This window comes from Myotis lucifugus, unplaced genomic scaffold (genome assembly GCF_000147115.1).
Source record: "Myotis lucifugus unplaced genomic scaffold, Myoluc2.0 scaffold_430, whole genome shotgun sequence".
Taxonomy (NCBI): domain Eukaryota; kingdom Metazoa; phylum Chordata; class Mammalia; order Chiroptera; family Vespertilionidae; genus Myotis; species Myotis lucifugus.
The window spans coordinates 734,995-755,210 of NW_005871478.1; the positions used below are offsets into that span (position 1 = coordinate 734,995).

The 20,216-nt window shown below is 44.6% G+C and overlaps 1 protein-coding gene across 1 annotated transcript in view; it reads left to right on the forward strand.

The window, feature by feature from the left end:
• Nucleotides 1-20,216, forward strand: part of NPHP1 (nephrocystin 1) — an 89,688-nt gene that overhangs the window by 57,993 nt on the left and 11,479 nt on the right. Inside the window, exons 14-15 of the mRNA XM_023744132.1 lie at nucleotides 5,138-5,214; nucleotides 15,612-15,711. Of these exons, the coding sequence (XP_023599900.1) occupies nucleotides 5,138-5,214; nucleotides 15,612-15,711 (177 nt within the window). The remainder of the gene's footprint in view (nucleotides 1-5,137; nucleotides 5,215-15,611; nucleotides 15,712-20,216) is intronic.

The following is a 20,216-nucleotide window of genomic DNA, read 5'->3' on the forward strand; positions in this document are numbered from 1 at the left end:
ACCATTTTGAGACTTGTAGGAGGGATGGAGATGCAGAATAGGCTGGTCCCACACCCTGTGTGTGCTGGATATAATTTGGGAGGGATATGTTGGTTGCTGAGGTCCCCCCTGAGGAGAGGAGGTCCCAGCCCCACACCAGGCCCCAAAGCCCAGGTTCCAGTGCCAGAAGAGAAGTCCCCATTACTTCTGGCTGTAAAAACTAGTGGAGAGTGTGGCTGAGAGAGACATAGGCTGCTGGAGTCCCAGGCAGTCCCTCTTTTACATATATATATTATATATATATATACATATATATATAATATTTTTTATTGATTTCAGAGAGGAAGGGAGAGGAAGAGAGAGATGGAAACATCAATGATGAGAGAGAATCATTGATCGGCTGCCTCCTGCATGCCCCCTACTGGGGATCGAGCCCGCAACCTGGGCATATGCCCTTGACTGGAATTGAACCCTGGACCCTTCAGTCCACAGGCTGACACTCTATCTACTGAGCCAAACCACTCACTGTGCATGGACTTACTTAGACTTGCTCCCTGTGAGTTCTAACACTGGGGCAGCAGCTGGAAAGCCATCATAGATGTATGGGATGGAAGTGAATTGTTTATCATCAGGGCAAGAAATAGAGGGGCAGCTTTCTGCCAGACAAAAGTGATGGCAGAGGCCATTGTTCCTTTTCCGAAACCCCCGACCCCCAAGGAGCTGTCAGGCAGGTGCCATACCTGAGTCTCCATCAACCTGGTTAACACTGTTCACATCACTCTGGTGATTCCCTGAGACTACCCCACACCCAGCTTGTGGGCCCACCCAAGCCATTTCCAGTGGGTTTTTTTTTTTTTTACACAAACTGCTTTCTTGGCTCCTGCTGTAGACTTTCCTAAAGTCTCTCAACGGTTCACAAATTGCAGACAGGCAGCATCTGGCCTTGGTGTGTCCCATACCTCTTGCTAAGTGGCCCCAAGCCTGGCACTAGTGGCAGCTGGTCTCGGTTTGCAGCTTGGCCTCTCCTGGGGACTTTTAAAAAATATATATATTTTATTGATTTTATACAGAGAGGAAGGGAGAGGGATAGAGTTAGAAACATCAATGAGAGAGAAACATCGATCAGCTGCTTCCTGCACACCCCCACTGGGAATGTGCCCGCAACCAAGGTACATGCCCTTGACTGGAATTGAACCTGGGACCCTTCAGTCTGCAGGCCAATCAATACTCTGTTCACTGAGACAGACTGGTCAGGGCTCTCCTGGGGACTTTTAAGCCCAACACAAGTAGCAGCCATCTGCAGATCCATAGCTTGTGCTGGGTGGTGCCAGGCAAAGCACAAGTGGTGGCTGACCTTGCACCTCCTGGGAGGCCCCAGAGCCAGTGCACCCAGCAGACAGCGTACAACCCTACCACCTCCACGAGTGACACACTCAAGGGGTGGACTCAGTGAGCACCAAAGCCCCACTTAAGCAAGTCCTGCTTTATTGCATTAGCTCCTGCATAGCAGCAACTCTATTGTAGTCGCCGCCAGTCTTTGCAGTCAGTTGGCCTGAGGATCAGTCCCTCCTAGTGATGCCAACAGCAATCGAGGCTTAACTACAGCAGGACAGTGCATACAGTATGCACAGAGGTGCACCTGGAGCTTCCAGCTCGGGTGACTGGGGAGGCTGTGCAACTGGGCCCTACAGGACACCTACTACACAAAGCCACTTTACCAATTCCATGAGACATAGCAGCTCCACCTAATACACAGAAACAAACACAGGGAAGCAGCCAAGATGTGGAGACAAAGAAATAGGTCCCATATGAAAGAATAGATGGTATCTCCAGAAAAAGAATGAAATGAAATGGAGGCAAGCAAACAAACTAAGAGAAAATAATGGTTATAAGGATGCTCAAAAAACTTAGTGGGAACTTAAACAGCATGGGAACTTAAACTTAAAAAGGACTTAGAAGCCATAAAATAGGACCAGTCAGTAATGAAGGATATACTAACTGAAATGAAGAAAAATTTACAGGGAATCAACAATAGAGTAGAGGAAGCCAAGAATCAAGTCAGTGATTTGGAATAGTATAAGGAAGCAAAACACAGCAAAAAGAAAAAAGAATAAAAAAATATGAAGAGTGTAAGGAGCCTCTGGGACAATTTCAAGTGTACCAACATTCGCATCATGGGGTGCTGTGAGGAGAAGAGAGGGAGCAAGAAGTTGAAAACCTATTTGAAAAAATAATGACAGAAAACTTCCCTTACCTGGTGAAAGAAATAGACATACAAGCCCAAGAAGCACAGAGTGTCCCAAACAAGATTAACCCAAAGAGCCCCACACCAAGACACATAATTAAAATGCCAAAGGTTAAAGACAAAGAGAGAATCTTAAAAGTGGCAAGAGAAAAATAGTTAGTTACCTACAAGGGAGAACCCATACCACTGTCAGCTGATTTCCCAACAGAAACTTTGCAGGCCAGAAGGGAGTGGCAAGAAATATTCAAAGTGATGAAAAACAAGTTCCTACAACAAGATTACCCAGCAAAGTTATTATTTAGAATCGAAAGACATATAAAAAGCTTCACAGACAAGAGAAAGCTAAAGGTTGGAGTTATCACCACCAAACCAGTATTGTATGAAATATTAAAGGGTTTTCTTTAAGAAAAGAAGAAGAAGAAAGATTAAAAAAATGAATAACAAAATGGCAATAAATACATACTTACCAACAATTGAATCTAAAAAACAAAATCAATGAACAAGTGGAACAGAAAGAAACTCATAGTTGCAGGGAACACTCTCATGGTTGCCAGATGGGAGGAGAGATCGAGGGATGGGCAAAAAAGATGAAGGGATTAAGGAGTACAAATTGGTTGTTACAGAATAGTCATGGGGATGTAAAGTACAGCATAGGAAATATAGTCAATAAAATTCTAATAACTATGTATGTTGTCAGATGGGTATGAGATATATTGGGATGATCAATTAGGAAGTTGTATAATGTCTAATCACTGGGGTGGGGGTGTGTGTGCACCTGAAACTAATATAATACTGTATGTCAGCTGTAATTGAATAATAAAAGTGATTAAATGGCAAAAAAAGACCATATGGCAAACTGGTAGCAAATATTTATAATACAGGATGGGGAAAAGTAGGTTTATAGTGTTGCATATGCAAAACAATTTATTCTTGCATTATTTATTCATTATTGTATTATTTTCTTTTTTTTTTCTTAATCCTCACCTGAGGATATTTTTTTCCATTGATTTTTAGAGAAAGTGGAAGGGAGGGAGGGGGGGGGAGAAGGGAGAAAGAGAGAGAGAGAGAGAGAGAGAGAGAGAGAGAGAGAGAGAGAGAGGAGTATTGATATGAGAGAGATACATTGGTTGGTTTACTTCTGCACGTGCCCCAGTTGGGGCTGGGAATGAACCCGCAACCCAGGTACATGCCCTTGAATGGGAATGGAATCTGTGACCCTTTGGTGTGTGGGCTGACGCTCTAACCACGGAACACACTGACAGGGCAAAGGCAATTACATTTTAAAATGGGCACACACATAGAAATCTAACTTTAAAATGGCTACACACATAGAAATCTAACCTTAAAATGGTTACATACACACATACTGTAAATCTAAATCTAGGACAGTGGTCGGCAAACTCATTAGTCAGAGCCAAATATCAACAGTACAATGATTGAAATTTCGTTTGAGAGCCAAATTTTTTAAACTTAAACTATATAGGTAGGTACATTGTTATTAACTTAATTAGGGTACTCCTAAGGCTTAGGAAGAGCCACACTCAAGTGGTCAAAGAGCCACATGTAGCTCACGAGCCGCAGTTTGCCGACCACGGGTCTAGGATATAGACAGGAAATTCACAGAGAGATACAGGTGGGCAGTCAGGAAGAGGATGATGAAGATCCCATAAAATCCAGGGCTCTAGTCTTGCTGTGCCTTGTAACTGTAAGTCTCCAAGCCAGTTTCCCCCAATTTTAGAATGGGGAATTATCATAGTTTCTAAACCCAAATGTTTAATTCAGGTAATGCTCCCCCCTCCACCTCTTGCTAACACCTCAGGGTGGATGGGACCTCCTTACTGCAGGACAGAGGGGAAGTCCTGACTGTGCTAGTCCTCTGATGTCACCAGGCAGAAGAAGACGGGGCACTTTATTACCCTGGCCCTCCTATACCCGGTAGATGCAGAAGCCCAGGCTTCTTATGCTTTGGAGGGTTTTGTTTTTATTAATGTTCAGGGTTTTAGTTGTACTTGGTAGGAAGGAATGGTGTGTCTATTCAATCTTTCCTAAAATCACAGCTATTTTTTAAATGAGGTGGAGGCCAGAGGCCTCTGAATTAATACAGAAACATTTCCAATGTATATTTTTACATGAAAAAGCAACTGGCAGGATAGGATGTGTACCGTCACTCCACTTTGGTCCATGAAGAGCTGCGTTGGTATGCATTCATGAGTGGGTTTATGTGAACTGTTTCCAAGGCTGCCCCTGGAGCAGGAGTGGGGACTGGCAGCAGGATTAGACAGGCCTTCTACCTCCTGCTTCTACACTTCGGCAGTTTGTAACTTTAAAAGAAAACATCTTCAGTTTGAGATTCATGTATTTGTTCGCCTTTGCATAGAACAAGATAGGGCAAGGGACTACCAAACTAGAGGGGAGGGAGTTGGCTGTCATTTTTTCCTTATTATTTCTAGGCCATTGAAACTTTTTACTACAATCTGCATGTTACTTTTATATTTTATTTATTTATTACTTTTACATTTTAAAAATCATATAAACTCATATTGGCTATTTAAAAAAATTATCTTCATTGTTGAAAGTATTACAGATCTTCCCCCCCCCCCATTGACCCCTCCACCACACCCATTCCCTTGCATCCCCTCCCCCAGGCCATATTGGCTTTATTTCAAATGATGATTCAAAACATTTTAACGACATTAATAATCTTTTTCATGTTAATGTGGAAAATGTATTTCTATGGTTCATAGGTAAGAAAGAAACTTATTTACTGAGCTGATGCCCCACAGAAGGATCAGCTTCCATTCTCAGTCATCACTCATCAGTGACACAGAAATGTCTGCAAGGATATCTGTGCTGAAAGGGATTGACTCAGGCGTCCACTGCAGGTCTCGGTCACAGCACACCCTTCTTTTGTAGGACTTATGAGCTCCTCCTGAATGGTGGCACCCCTTATGAAAAAGGTGTGGAAGTGGACCCTTCCGTCTCCAGAAGAGGTACAGCTCTCACGGGGCACCTCCCTTCCCTGCCTTAGAGATCAAGCAAACAGGAGGCATCTGAGAAGATAGCCCTGTTCTAACACAAATAGGAAATTCACGTTTTTTAAAAAGTCTTTATTGTTCAGATTATTACAGATGTTCCCCGTAGCTCCCCTCTACCTGGTCCCCACCCTACTCCAGGCCTTCCGTTCCCCCGCGCCCCCCCCCCACTGACCTCGTCCATAGGTGTAAGCTCTTTGCCCAATCTCTTCCTGAACCTCCCACAACCTCTTCCCCCCAAGAATTGTCAGTCTTCTCCCTTTCCATGCCCCTGATTCTGTTACATTCACCAGTCTGTTGTGTTCATCAGGTTTTTTATTCATTTGATTTTTAGGTTCACTTGTTGATAGATATGTACTTGTTGTCACTTTGTTGTTCATAATTTTTATCTTTACCTTTTTCTTCTTCCTCTTCTTAGAGAATACCCTTCAGCCTTCAGTATTTCATATAATACTGGTTTGGTGGTGATGAACTCCTTTAGCTTTTTCTTGTCTGTGAAGCTCTTTATCTGACCTTCAATTCTAAATGATAGCTTTGCTGGGTAGAGTAATCTTGATTGTAGGTTCTTGCTATTCATCACTTTGAATATTTCTTTCCACTCCCTTCTGGCCTGCAAAGTTTCTGATGAGAAATCAGCTGACAGTCGTATGGGTACTCCCTTGTAGGTAACTGACTGTCTTTCTCTTGCTGCTTTTAAGATTCTCTCTTTGTCTTTTGCTCTTGGCATTTTAATTATGATGTGTCCTGGTGTGGTCCTCTTTGGATTCCTTTTGTTTGGGGTTCTCTGCGCTTCCTGGACTTGGAAGTCTATTTCTTTCACCAGGTAGGGGAAGTTTTCTGTCATTGTTTTTTTCAAATAGGTTTTCAATATCTTGCCCTCTCTTCTTCTGGCACCCCCATAATTCGGATGTTGGTACGCTTGAAGTTGTCCCAGAGGCTCCTTACACTATCTTCATATTTTTGGATTCTTTTTCTTTTTGCTCTTCTGGTTGGTGTTTTTTGCTTCCTCATATTTCAAAACATTGATTTGATTCTTGGGATCCTCTAGTCCCATGGTCAGCAAACCGCGACTTGCGAGCCACATGCGGTTCTTTGCTTCCTTGAGTGTGGCTCTTCCACAAAATACCATGTGCAGGCGTGCACGTACAGTGCGATTGAAACTTCGTGGCCCATGTGCAGCAGTCAGCATTTTGTGGAAGAGCCACACTCAAGGGGCCAAAGAGCCGCATGAGGTTCGTGAGCTGTGGTTTGCTGAGCCGCAGTTTGCTGACCACTGCTCTAGTCTACTGTTGAATCCCTATATATTATTCTTTATTTCAGTCAGTGTATGCTTAATTTCTGACTTGTCCTTTTCCATTTTTTTTAAAAAAATATATTTTATTGATTTTTTTACAGAGAGGAAGGGAGAGGGATAGAGAGCTAGAAACATCGATGAGAGAGAAACATCGACCAGCTGCCTCCTGCACACCTCCTACTGGGGATGTGCCCACAACCAAGGTACATGCCCTTGACCGGAATCGAACCTGGGACCTTTCAGTCCGCAGGCCGACACTCTATCCACTGAGCCAAACCGGGTTTGGCCCTTTTCCATTTTTTTTTTTTGGCATTCTAAGATCTTTGAAAGTCTCACTAAGTTCCTCGGAGGTTTCTAGAAGATTCTTTTTTTTTTTAATTTTTATTTTTAATATATTTATTTAATATATTAAATTTTTAATTTATTTTTTTTAATAAATTAAAAATAAATTTTTAATTTATTTTTTTAATATATTTTATTGATTTTTCACAGAGAGGAAGGGAGAGAGAGAGAGAGTTAGAAACATCGATGAGAGAGAAACATCGATCAGCTGCCTCCTGCACATCTCCTACGGGGGATGTGCCCGCAACCCAGGTACATGCCCTTGACCGGAATTGAACCTGGGACCTTTCAGTCCGCAAGCCGACGCTCTGTCCACTGAGCCAAACCGGTTTCGGCCTAGAAGATTCTTGAGTAACCTTATAATGTGGTTTTGAAATCTATATCCAGTAGTTTGCTTTCCTCCATTTCTTTCATTTGTGACATGTTTCTTTATCTCCGCATTATGGCTGCTTCCTTGTGTTTGTTTCTATGTATTGGGTAGCTGCTAAGTCTCCTTGAGTTGATAGAGTGGCCTTGTGTGGTAGGTGTCCTATAGGGCCCAGTGGCTCAGCCTGCCCATTCACCTGAGGTGGACACTCTTGGTGCATCCCTTTGTGGGCTGTGTGCACAGTTTCGTTGTAGTTGCGCCTTGATTGCTATTGGTATCACTGGGAGGAATTGACCTCCAGGCCAATTGGCTGTGGGAACCAGCTGTGACTACAGTGAGAGAGTTGCTGTGCAGGAGACACCTTATGGAGCAGGACTTCAGTGGGGCTTTGGTGCTCACTGAGTCTGCCCCTTGAGTGTGTTGCTTATGGATGTGAAGAGTTGTAATCTGGATGGTCTCACACTGACCACTGGTACACTGGCTCTTGGTTCTCCAGGGAGGTGCAAGTCAACCACTGCCTGGGGCCACCAGCAGGAGCTACAGAGAGATCTGCAGATCCCTCCTCTTTCTTTCCTTTTTAAAAAAATATATATTTTATTGACTTTTTGCAGAGAGGAAGGGAGAGGGGCAGAGAGTTAGAAACATCGATGAGAGAGAAACATTGATCAGCTGCCTCCTGCACACCCCCTACTGGGGATGTGCCCACAACCAAGGTACATGCCCCTGACCAGAATCAAACCCAGGACCCTTCAGTCCGCAGGCCGACACTTTATCCACTGAGCAAACCAGCTAGGGCAGATTCCTCCTCTTTCTATTAGGTTTGGAAGTGCCCAGATGAGGCCCAGCTGTGAAGCAAGGCAGGCTGCTGCTGGTGCGGGTTTTTTGAGCCTTTTATTGATAGGTTTGCAGCTTCCTGACCCAGCTGTAACTTGTTTAACAGAGTTTTTGTCTGAGAAAGGACAGTCCATTCATATGCAAAAGTAGCTATAACAGCTTGGGTGCGATTGTAAATTGGGTGGAGTGGGGTCTCTGGGAATCACCAGGGTGGAGCAAACAGAAATGGCTGCCAGTCAGCCCTGCACCGAGGAGGTCCCAGCACAGGAACAATGACTGCTTCGAGCACCTCCGTCTCGAAGAAAGCTGCCCTGAGGTCCTGCTCCGATGACAGACAGTCCAGTTTCTCCCCGTTTGTGTCTAGGTCCCCCAGAGCCTCACCTGAGGAAGTGGGAGCTTGTAAATTCAGTTCCCGGTGCCGGCCTTTTAAGAGGAGCAGCTGGGTCTCCAGCAGCCTGTGTGTCACTCAGCTCCAATCCACACTGGTTTTTACAGTCCATAGTGCTTACGGCCTGTAGGGACTTCTTTCCCCAGCTCTGGGACCCTGGGCTGGGGGTCTGGTGTGGGCTGGAATCCCTCACTCCTCCAGGCGGCCTCTGCAGAGGCTGTCTCCCTCCTGATTAAAAAAGCAGCACACCGGGTGCCAGACCAGCCCGTTTTGTGCCTCCACACCTCCTACCAGTCTCTTTACCTCTAGTTGTAGTACTTCCACGCAGCCAGCTTTCCTGTGGTTCCGGGTGATAGTTGTCCTGTATTTTAGCTGTAATTTTGATGTGGTTGTGGGAGGCAGCAAGTACAGGTGTTTACCTATGCCACCGTCTTGGTTCTTTTCTGAGTGCTTATTTTCTTGCTAGCACACCTGAGACTCTACTGTGGGAAATGAGGAAGTGTGAGGAGCCTGCATTTGCTCCTTCTCATTGAACACTCGGCTAAATTCATTAACAGGCTAATCCAGAGATTGTCTATTGCTAGTCCAAGGGTGTAGACATGTGTAGTTGTGTTGTATGTGTCAGATTGCCCTCCAGAAATATCGAGCACCTTCCAGTATGCTCCCTGGCCAGGCCCTGCAGTAGGCAGTGGGCATGGAGAGTCAGACAAGGTGATCCTTGCCTCGTGCAGCTCCGAGCCTGACAGCATTGGAACTTCACCTTGGCTCCTGAGACCTCCCCCTCCTTGTTTCACAGCTCAGGACACTGCTGTTGCCTCAGCAGTACCATTCTCTCTTCTTAGAAGCGGAAGGTGTTTGAGGTCTGGGATGCACGTGGGTTGACATGCTTTTTAAAAAAAACTAGATATTTTTATTGATTTGAGAGAGGGAGAGAGAGATAGAAACATCAATGATGAGAGAAATTCATTGATCAGCTGCTTCCTGCACATCCCCTACTGGGGGTCGAGCCCATAACCCAGACATGTTCCCTGACTGGGAATCAAACCGTGACCTCCTGGTTCATAGGTCTATACTCAACCACTGAGCCACGCCAGCCAGGCTAGATATACTTTTTTGTTGTTGTTAATTCTCACCTGAGGATATTTTTCCATTGATTTTTAGGGAGAGTGGCAGAGAGAGGGAAAGACAGAGAGAAACATTGATGTGAGAGAACCACATCAATTGGTTGCCTTCTGCATGAGCCCCAACCAGGGCCCAGACTGGGGAGGAGGCTGCAACAAGGTGCATGCCCTTGATCGGAATCGAACCTGGGACCCTTTGGTCCATAGGCCAATGCTCTTTCCACTGAGCCAAACTGGCTAGGGCAACATGCTTTTTATTTTAAAAATTAAATTTATTGGGATGACATTGGTTAATAAATCACATAGATTTCACGTGTAGATTTCTATGGCACAAGATCTGTACATTGCACTGTGTACTCACCACCGAAAGTCAAATCATCTTCCATCACCATATATTAGACCTCCTTCACCCCCACACCTTCCCTCTGGCAACCACCACACTGCTGTGTGTGTCCACGAGTTTCAGTTTTATATCCTGCATATGAGTAAAATCATATAGTTCTTAGCTTTTTCTGCCTGACTTATTTCACATAGCATAATACAGTATTCTCACGGTTCATCCATGTTATTGCAAATGGCAGTACAGTGGGGCATTGACTTATGAGTTTAATTCGTTCCGTGACGGAGCTCGTAACTCAAATTACTCATATGTCAAATCAATTGTGAACGAGTGAGACACGATGCTGGGCTGATGTTGTGGCATTCACTGTGACATTTGCTGCGCCAACTAGCAGTGGGGTATCTGAAGCTGGCTCGTAACCCGAATTTTATCTCGCAACTCAAAGCAAAAAATTGGCTGAGAGGCAGCTGGTATCTCAAAAAACTCGTTAGTCGGGACACTCGTAAGTCAAGGCCCCACTGTATATCTTTATTGATTTCAGAGAGGAAGGGGAGAGGGAGAGATAATAACGTCAATGATGAGAATCATTGATGGGCTGCCTCCTGCATGCCCCCCCATGCCAACCCAGGCTTGTGCCCTGACCGGGAATCGAACTGTGACCTCCTGGTTCATAGGTTGATGCTAAACCACTGAGCCACGCTGGCTGGGTTGTACCACATCTTTTTTTCCCCAATATATTTTTTTAATTGATTTTAGAGAGGAAGGGAGAGAGAGAGAGAGATAGAAACATCAATGATGAGAGAGAAACATTGATCCACTGTCTCTTGCACACCCCCAACTGGGGATCAAGTTCACAACCTGGGCATGTGCCATGACAGGGAATTGAATCGTGACCTCTGAGTTCATAGGTTGACGCTCAACCCCTGAGCCACGCTGACTGGGTGTGTACAATTTCTTTATCCAGTCCTTTGTGCAGTACACTTGGGTTGTCTCCATATCTCAGCCACTGGGAATACAGCTGCAATGAACTTAGGAGTGCATATATCTTTGTGAATATATGTTTTTGAGTTTTTCAGGTATATAGACCCAGGAGAGGTATTGCTGGGTCATATGGTAGCTCCGTTCTTAATTTTTTGAGGAATTGCCAGACTGTTTTTCATAGTGGTTCTACCAGTCTACATTCTCATCAACAGTGAATGAGAGTTCCCTTTTCTCCTCAACCTCTCCAACACCTATTACTTGTCTTGTTGATAATAGCTATTCTAACAGGTGAGAGGTGGCATCTCATTGTAGTTTTGATTTGCATTTCCTTAATTGCTAGTGAGGTTGAACATCTCTTCATATAGCTGTTGGCCATTTGTATGTCTTCTTGGGAGAGGTGTCTGTTCAGGTCCTCTGCCCATTTTTTAATTGGGTTGTTTGTTTGGTGTTGAATTTCATGAGTTCTTTGTATGTTTTTATTTATTTCGTCTTTAGCCCAGTCATTTTTTAGTAGTATGTTGTTTAATCTCCACATAGTTGTGGGTTTCTTTACTTCCTTTTTCTAGCTGATTTCTAATTTTAAGGCATTGTGGTCAGAGAATATAATTTCAATCTTGAATTTGTTGAGGCTAGTTTTGTGACCCAACATACTGTCTATCCTTGAGATTGCTCCATGTGCACTGGAGAAGAATGTATAGTCTGATGTTCTGGGATGAAAAGCTCTATAAATGTCAATTATGTCTATTTGGTCTAGTGTGTCATTAAAGATCCATGTTTCTTTATTGATTTTCTATTTGAATGATATATCCAGAGCTGTGAATGGAGTATTAAGGACCTCAACTATGATTGTGTTTTGATTTCTTTCTCCCTTTAGTTCTAATTATAGTTGCTTTATATATTTCATTGCTCCCTGATCAGATGCATATATATTAAGAAGTATTATGTTCTCTTGATGTAGTGTCCCCTTTATCATTATAAAATGTCCATCTTTGTCTCTTATTATCTTGAATTCTATTTTGTCAGATAAAGTATGGCTACACCTGCTTTTCTGTGGATGTTTTTTGCTTGGAGAATCATTTTGCACCCTTTTACTTTGAATCTACCTTTGTCTTTGCAGCTTAGATGTGTCTCTTGTAGGCAGCATATGGTTGGCTGGGTTTTGTTTTTTGATCCACTCTGCTACTCTGTACCTCTTTATTGGTGAATCCAGATAATTTACATCCTATATAATAAAAGCATAGTATGCAAATTGTCCCATTGTCCAGGAGGTTGTCCGGGAGTTTGACCGGGGGGGCAGAACCGACCGGGGGAAGGGAGGGAGGCTCTGCTCAGTGGCAGCGGCAGGCAGCGGGGGAAGGGAGAGAGGTCCTGGCTGGTGGCAGCGGCAGGCGGCCGGGGGAAGGGAGGGAGTACCCGGCTGGCAGCTGGCAGCCACTAGGGACCCTATCAGTGCAGGAATTTTGTGTACTGGGCCTCTAGTTTAGTATAATTATTGATGTAAGAGGATTTCCTATAGTCATTTTATCTTTTGTTTTCTTGTAGCTCTGTGCCTTCAGTAGTTCTTTTCCTTTGTGTGTTTCTGTCTCTTGTTTTGTTTGGTGGTATTCTACACTTCTTTTTCTGCTTTCTCTTTTTTAAGCTATGTGTCTTAATTTTGGGGGTTTTGTGTGTGGTTACCATCAGGTTTATGAAAAATAAAGTTGCATATGTACTGTAGTTTTTTCTCTTTTGAGTGCATCTAATCTCCATCCTCCTTTGCCAGTTCAGACCTTCACTCCTCTCCTCTTTTATGTTTTTGTTATAACAAATTATTCCTATTTATGCTGTTAGTTGTTTGGTGATCATACTCATAGTGTTGTGACCTTATGCTCTTTGTTTTAAGTAGAATAATTCCCTTAAGTATTTCTTGCAATGGTGGTTTTCTGGTGATAAATTCCCTCAGCTTCTGTATATCTGGGAACATCTTTATTTCTCCTTCATATTTAAAGGATAACTTTGCTGGATATATTATTCTTTTGCTGAGAATTTCTCTCTTTCAGTCATTTGAATATTTGGTTCCACTTTCTTCTGGCCTGTAGAGTTTTTGTGAGAAGTCCGATGATAATCTGTTGGGTTTTCTTTTGCAGATAACTTTCTTCTTTTCCCTGGCTGCTTTGAGATTTGTTTTGTCATTCATTTTTACAATTTTAATACAATGTGCCTTGGAGAGGGCCTCTTTGGACTGAGGTAACTAGGTGTTCTGTTTGCTTATTGGATTTGAGGATCTAGTTCTTTCCATAGGTGTGGGAAGTTCTTATCCATTGTTTGTTTAACCGTTTGAGTCCCAAGCAGCGCGATTGCGCTGCTGAGATTTTATGTCGAGAAAACATACGATTCGTTTGAGTCCCAGGGGGTATTGAAAAAACACTGTCGAAGAATCCCAAACAGCGCAACCGCGCTTTCTCTAAATGAGTACGAAAAGACCCAAACAGCGTGATAGCACTTGTTTTATTTTATGTCGAGAAATACCAAGCAGCGCGATTGCGCTGCTTGGGACTCAAATGGTTAAATAGGCTCTCTGTTTCCTTATCCCTCTCTTCTTCTTCTGGTATGCCTATTATTATTATACTAGAGACCCGGTGCATGAACTCGTGCACCACTGGGGTCCCTCAGCCTGGCCTGTGGGATTGGGCTGAAACTGGCTTTCTGACATCCCTCGAAGGGTCCTGGATTTTGAGAGGGTGCAGGCCAGGCTGAGGGACCCCACTGGTGCACGATTGGGGCTAGGGAGGGACACGGGAGGTTGGACAGCCAGGGAGGGACCGTGGGAGGGCTCCAGGGAGTGTCCGGCCCATCTCGCTCAGTCCTGATTGGCTAGACCAGCCGTGGGCAAACTACGGCCCGCGGGCCGGATCCGGCCCGTTTGAAAGGAATAGAACTAAAAAAAAAAAAGATCGTACCCTTTTATGTAATGATATTTACTTTGAATTTATATTAGTTCACACAAACACTCCATCCATGCTTTTGTTCAGGCCCTCCGGTCCAGTTTAAGAACCCATTGTGGCCCTCGAGTCAAAAAGTTTGCCCACCCCTGGGCTAGACCCCAGCAGCAAGCTCACCTACTGGTTGGAGCGTCTTCCCCCTGGTGGTCAGTGCATGTCATAGTGAGCAGTTGAGCATCCTTAGCATATCATTAGCATAGTAGGCTTTGATTGGTTGAACGGCCGACTGGCCGACCAGACACTTAGCATATTTGGCTTTTATTATGTAGGATTGCTTTTTCTGATGGAGTCAGATAGTTCTTAGAGAGCTATTTCATTTTTTTAAATGCTCGGGTCTCTCTCTTCTTTTCTATGCATCATTTCTAGATTCCTATATTGATATCACTAATTCTTTTCTCCATCTGGTCAGTTCTGTTTCCTATATTCAGTAGTTTACTCCTAATCTCCTTAGTTGCATGCTTCATTTCTAGGATTTCTGATTGGTTCTTTTTTTAACGTTTTAGATTCTTTGGTACAGTACTCATTTTGTTCATTAATTTGTTTTTTGAGTGTATTAGATTGCCTGTCTATATTTTCTCACATCTTGTTGAGTATTTTCAGAACTGCAATCTTGAATTCTCTGTCATTTATATATTTCCATGTGTTCCAGCTTGCTTTATGGAGATTTTTCATTTTTTTCTGGCCTTCCTTGTTTTCATGGTTATTCATGGTATTTGCTGGTCCCCTTTGTCTAGGCATCTATGTATTATATTGGTCCTTCTCTAGCATCTTTATTTGAACAGGTCTTTCTACTGTTTTCAAGTAGGTGATGCTGAATCACAAGATTTTTAGCTCTGTGACGTCCCAGAGCTGCCCTCCATAGCTCCGATCAGACATTACAGCTGTGCTGCTTGGGGGTGGGCTTTGTTTTGCCCTCACCATAATGGTGATCCCCGGGCCTCAATGGTGTCCCCCCCCTCCAAATAGGAATCAATCACTGGAGGAAACAGGGATTCTGCTGCAATATCTCTCAGTTTACAGATAATGTGCTCCTTGACCTGACACCAAGGGCAATGGAAAGTGAGTTTGGGGAGTCCAAGGGGGTGATGGGCCTCTGTGGCTCCATCTTTGCCTAGAACACTAACTGTCCAACAGCAGACAGTCACGACAGAACCCAGGCACTGTGTTCTTACCCCAGCCTCTCAGCTGGCTCAGCTGCTGTTCGCGCCACTTGCCCTGCTAGAGAGCCACCGAGACTCTGTTCTTCCTGGCCCATGGAAATACCTGCTTCCTCCTTCCTCTGGGGCTGAGCTAGCAGCCAGCTCCCAGCTGCAGGGCTGCATCTGTGGCCGTGTGAGCTCTCTTCCTTTCTTGCCTCCCCATTTGCTCCTGGTTGACCACCTTTAGATGATTCAATGCATGGGTCTCTCAGGCATGCTTCTATATTGAGCATGGAATCCTTTGTTGAGTTATATAGTTGATAAACTTGTTAACAAGTTTCAGGGGGAGAGGCCAAGGGGATCTCTCATACTGCCATTCCTCTGATGTCACTCCTCAGACATGCTTTTTAAACTCCTTTTTTTCTTTGTAAATCAGCCACAACAATGCAGCTGTCAGGGACAGGCACTGGTGGTGAAAAGACTTTGTTGTGTTATAGCAAAATACCATGTGTGTTATACGCACTGTCCCAAGCACTTAAAGTTGTAACATTTATTAATTTTTTTTAAGCACAAGGGAGTGTTTTCCATCAGATGATGATGATGAGGAGGCAGCCGCAGCTTCTAGTAAAACTGAGATCTTTGAACAGAAGATCAAGAGACCTACTAAGGTTGGTATGCCTTCTGTGGTTTCTGTTTGGGAGCTCGGGTCACTCAACATGTGTAGACCATCTCTGCTCCCAGCTTCCCTCCTGCCTGGTCATCTTTTGTTGGTTAATATTTCCTCACTAGGGGCCCAGTGCACGAATTCGTGCACCTTGAAAGGAACTGTGGGCCGTGAGGCTGTGGTGGGCACAGGGGCGGGTCTCGGTCCATCCTCCACGCCCCTGCCTGGCCCCTCCCTCCGTGGCCCCCGGTCCCCTGTCTGCCAGCAGGCCTGCTCCTGCCGCTGCTGCTCCCACACGCTGACAGCGCCGCCCTGGCTTGCACTCGCTGATGGCGCAGAGCGATTGGGGCCGGTGCTGGGCACCAGCAGTGGGTGTGAGCGGTGGCTCTGGCGCCAGCTGCGAGTGCAAGTGGGCCGTTGCCAGCAGCAGGTGTGAGCAGTGGCTGCTGGCCCTCATTGCTCCTCAGGAGCAGGGGGAGGTGGAGAAGCCCTGAGGGATGATTGGGGCCAGCAGCCACTGCTCGCACCTGCTGACAGTGCCGAGTGATTGGGGCCGGCGCCAGGCGCCTGCAGTGAATGTGAGTAGTGGCTCCAGTGCCAGTAGCAGGAGCCGGCAGCAGGTGTAAGTGCCCACTGGAACTGCAGTGTGCGGGAGCAAAGAATTTTCAGTAACCACCAGAGGCTTGCCCTGATGACAGCAACCGGCACCCTGCCTTGGTCTGGCGCCCCCGCTCACCTGCTTCACCATCCCACTGCGGCCAATGCCCGCCATGTTCTTCACGTGCCCCCTAGTGGTCAGCGCACATCATAGTGACCGGTTGTTCGGTTCTGCCGTTTGGTCTATTTGCATATTAGGGTTTTGTATATATATATATATATATATATATATATATATATATATATATATATAGAGAGAGAGAGAGAGAGAGAGAGAGAGAGAGTAACTTGTTTGCCAAAGATCATGGAAATGGAATAACAAGTTCAGATTAGATTACTCTTCTATTTACTAGTTAGCACAAAGGACAGATTTGGTCAAAAATAGAGTAGAGAACTATTAAGTGGGCTTACTGACCCATGAGTCTATCTAAAGAGAACTTTTTAAAATGTTAAGTTTGTTGAGGTATAATTTAGTTTACTCCTTTTAGTTTACAGTTCTTTGAGTTTTAACAAATGTATACAGTCATGTAACTATCAGTACAGTCAAGATAGAGAATGTGTCCATCACTCTAAAGAGTTACCTCTGCGGCTTTGTCTTTGTCCTCAATGCCCCGCCCCAGCCCCAGCCCCAGGCAATCACTCCTCTGTTTTCCTTCCCAACAGCTTTGCCTTTCCCAGCTATACATCAGATCATATAGTATGTAGGCTTGTGAGTCTGGTTTTCACTCAGCATAGTGCTTCTAAAATTCATTCATGCTGATGCCTGTGTTGGTAGTTTGTTCTTTTTTGTTTTAAACAGTACAGGAGTTATTGTGGGATCAGCTCCAGATCACTGCAATAAGGTACATATCGCAATAAAGCAAGTTACATGAATTTTTGGCTTCCCAGTGTATATAAAAGTTATGTTTACACCATACTTTAGTTATTTAGTGTTCAATAGCATTATGTGTAAAAAAACCCCCAATGTATATACCTCAATTTAAAAATGCTAACCATTATCTGTTACTGTTGGAAAAAAGGCCAGTAGACTTGCTCAACTGAGGGTTGCCACAAATTTTCATTTTTTTTCTTTTTATAAGATTTAAATATATATATTTGATTTTAAAGAGGAAAGGAAAGGGAGAGATAGAAACATCAACGATGAGAGAAAATCATTGATTGGCTGCCTCCTGTACGCCCCACACTGGGGATCGAGCCTACAACCCGGCATGTGCCCTTGACCGGAATTGAACCCAGGACCCTTCAGTCCACATGCTGCTCTATCCACTGAGCCAAACCAGCTAGACCAGCCAGGGCTTTTTTTTTTTTTAATATAAGATTTTTAATTGATTTTTAGAGAGAGAGGAAGGGAGAGGGAGAGGGAGAGGGACAGAGAAAAACATTGATGTGAGAATGGAACATTGATTGGTTGCCTCCTGAATACTCTCTACCCCTGGGGATTGAGCCTGCAACCTGGGCATGTACCCCAACTTGGAATCGAATTAGCAACCCTTCAGTGCATGGGATGAAACCTAACCAACTGAGCCCCACCAGCCAGGGCCAGATTTTCAATTTGTAAAAAATGCAGTATCGCTTTGGCTAGAGTGACTTGGTTAGAGTATTATCCCATGTGCCAATAGGTGCTGCATCTGATTTCATTTCAGGGCACATATTCAGGTTGTGGATTTGATCTCCAGTTAGGATGCTTATGGGAGGCCATCAATTGATGTTTCTCTCTCACATTGATATTTCTGTCCATCTCTCTCTTTCTCTCCCCTCCTCTCTTAAAAAAAGTCAGTAAAAATTAAAAAATACACACAACACAATATCTTCAAAGCACAATAAAGCTAGATGTTCTGGTATTCCATTGGCTGGATGTATCATAGTGTGTTACCCATGAGTTAGTTGATGGACATCTGGGTTGTTTCTAATTTTGGCCTATTATGGATAAAACTTCCTCTAAATATTTGTATATGAATTTTTATTATGTGTAAATGTACTGTTATTTCTGATGGGTACAGACACTTAGGAATGGGGTTGCTGGGGCATCTGGTGTTTGTTTATTTTATAAGAAGCTGCCAAGCTATTTCCCAAATGACTACACTATTTTACATTCTCACCAGCAGTGTATCAGCATTTCAGTTGTCCCATATTCTTTTAAAAAAATACATTTTTATTGATTTCAGAGAGGAAGGGAGAGGGAGAGAAAGATAGAAACATCAATAATGAGAGAGAATCACTGATCGGCTGCATCTTGCCTATCTCCTACTGGGGATTGAGCCCACAACATGGGCATGTGCCCTTGACCAGAATTGAACCCAGGACCCTTCAGTCCACAGGCTGAGGCTCTATGCACTGAGCCAAACCGGCTAGGGCTCAGTTGCCCCATATTCTTGACAACACTTGGTATTCTCAGCCTTTTTGTTTGTTTTAGCTATTTTAATAAGTAAGCAGTGGTATCTCATGGTTTTTGTTTTGCATTTTCTGCAGGGAGCTTTTATACTAGTAGAATCCAGGTCTGTCAATTTCAAACTCAGGAACCTCTTGGAAAAAAATCATAGAATCATCTTTCTTGGGGTCTCAATGTCTACATCTTATAAAGGACACAGTAGAAATATCAATCCCATAAGTTGTAATGAAGTTTAATGAAAAAAACATAAAAAACACTTAGCAAGTATTTATAGTACATGCAATTAAGCAGTGTGAGCTCTAATAGTTGGCTAATCTTATGATTATATCTATATATATAAAAGCCTAAGTAACCGTCCGACTGTCTGATTGGTAGCTTTGATGTGCCCTGACCACCAGGGGGCAGATGCTCAACGCAGGAGCTGCTGAGCTGCAGTGACTTGGCAGCTGCGGTTCTTGGGTGACGCACCTGGAACCAGAGAGGAGGGATCCCAATTCTGATTCCCGGGTGCGTTACCTGAGGACCGCCCTCTTGCAATCCGGGACCCATCAGGGGATGTTTGAGAGCCGGTTTTGACCCAATCCCCGCAGACCAGGCCAAGGGACCCCACCAGTGCAAGAATCTGTGCACCGGACCTCTAGTGTATAGATAAATGCAAATGTAATGCCAGGTAGCTGATGCAGTGTGTCATAACATTCATCTAAGTGAAGCTATGTAAGATAGCTGGTAAGACCAGGGGGCATTTGAAATGGGGTTTGAAGGATTGGAGATGTGCTCTGTGAAGACGTCAGGAAAGGGCCTTTCCACAGAGGCGCACGCTGGATGGGTGGAGGGGGAGCATGGCATGGGGACACGACTAGGGCATCCCCTGACTCTCCCTGCATGACCTTTTTGCAGTTGCAGATTGTCAAGAAGCAGTGTAATGAATGAGAACTTGGCCTACCTCTCTGAGTGGTTGCTTTTGTCATTTTATTTTATTTTTTAAAATAAATCTTTATTGTTCAGATTATTACAGTTGTTCCCCCTTTTCGGGCCCCTAGGGGATGGGGAGAGTCAGGAGGCATTAATCCCTGAGGCCTGAGGGAAGAGGGGATGGGGTGGGGGGCTGCTCCCTTCCGTCTCTCTGGACTGCCAGAGAGTACAGGTGCTGCCCATGCTGGCTGGGGCCTGGCAGGCCTGGGGGATTTGCACCAGTTGGGCCCCTCGGGCTCTGCGTTGCCTGGGGTGGGGGTGGGGTGGAGCTCTGGCAGTCTGCAACCCCCTGCCCCGGTAGAACTCTGGGTGCCCCTTCCAACCCTCTTGGAGGCTCATACTCACATGCCTTCCCTCACAGTGTCCCCCAGTGCGCCATACCCTCAAGGCTCTTCCTCGAGCTTCCACGGAGGGCAACTCCTCAAAGAAAGAGGTGTCAGGGCTTTCTTCAGCCGTCCTGTCCTGATAACAGGGACATTGGTTCATAAAAA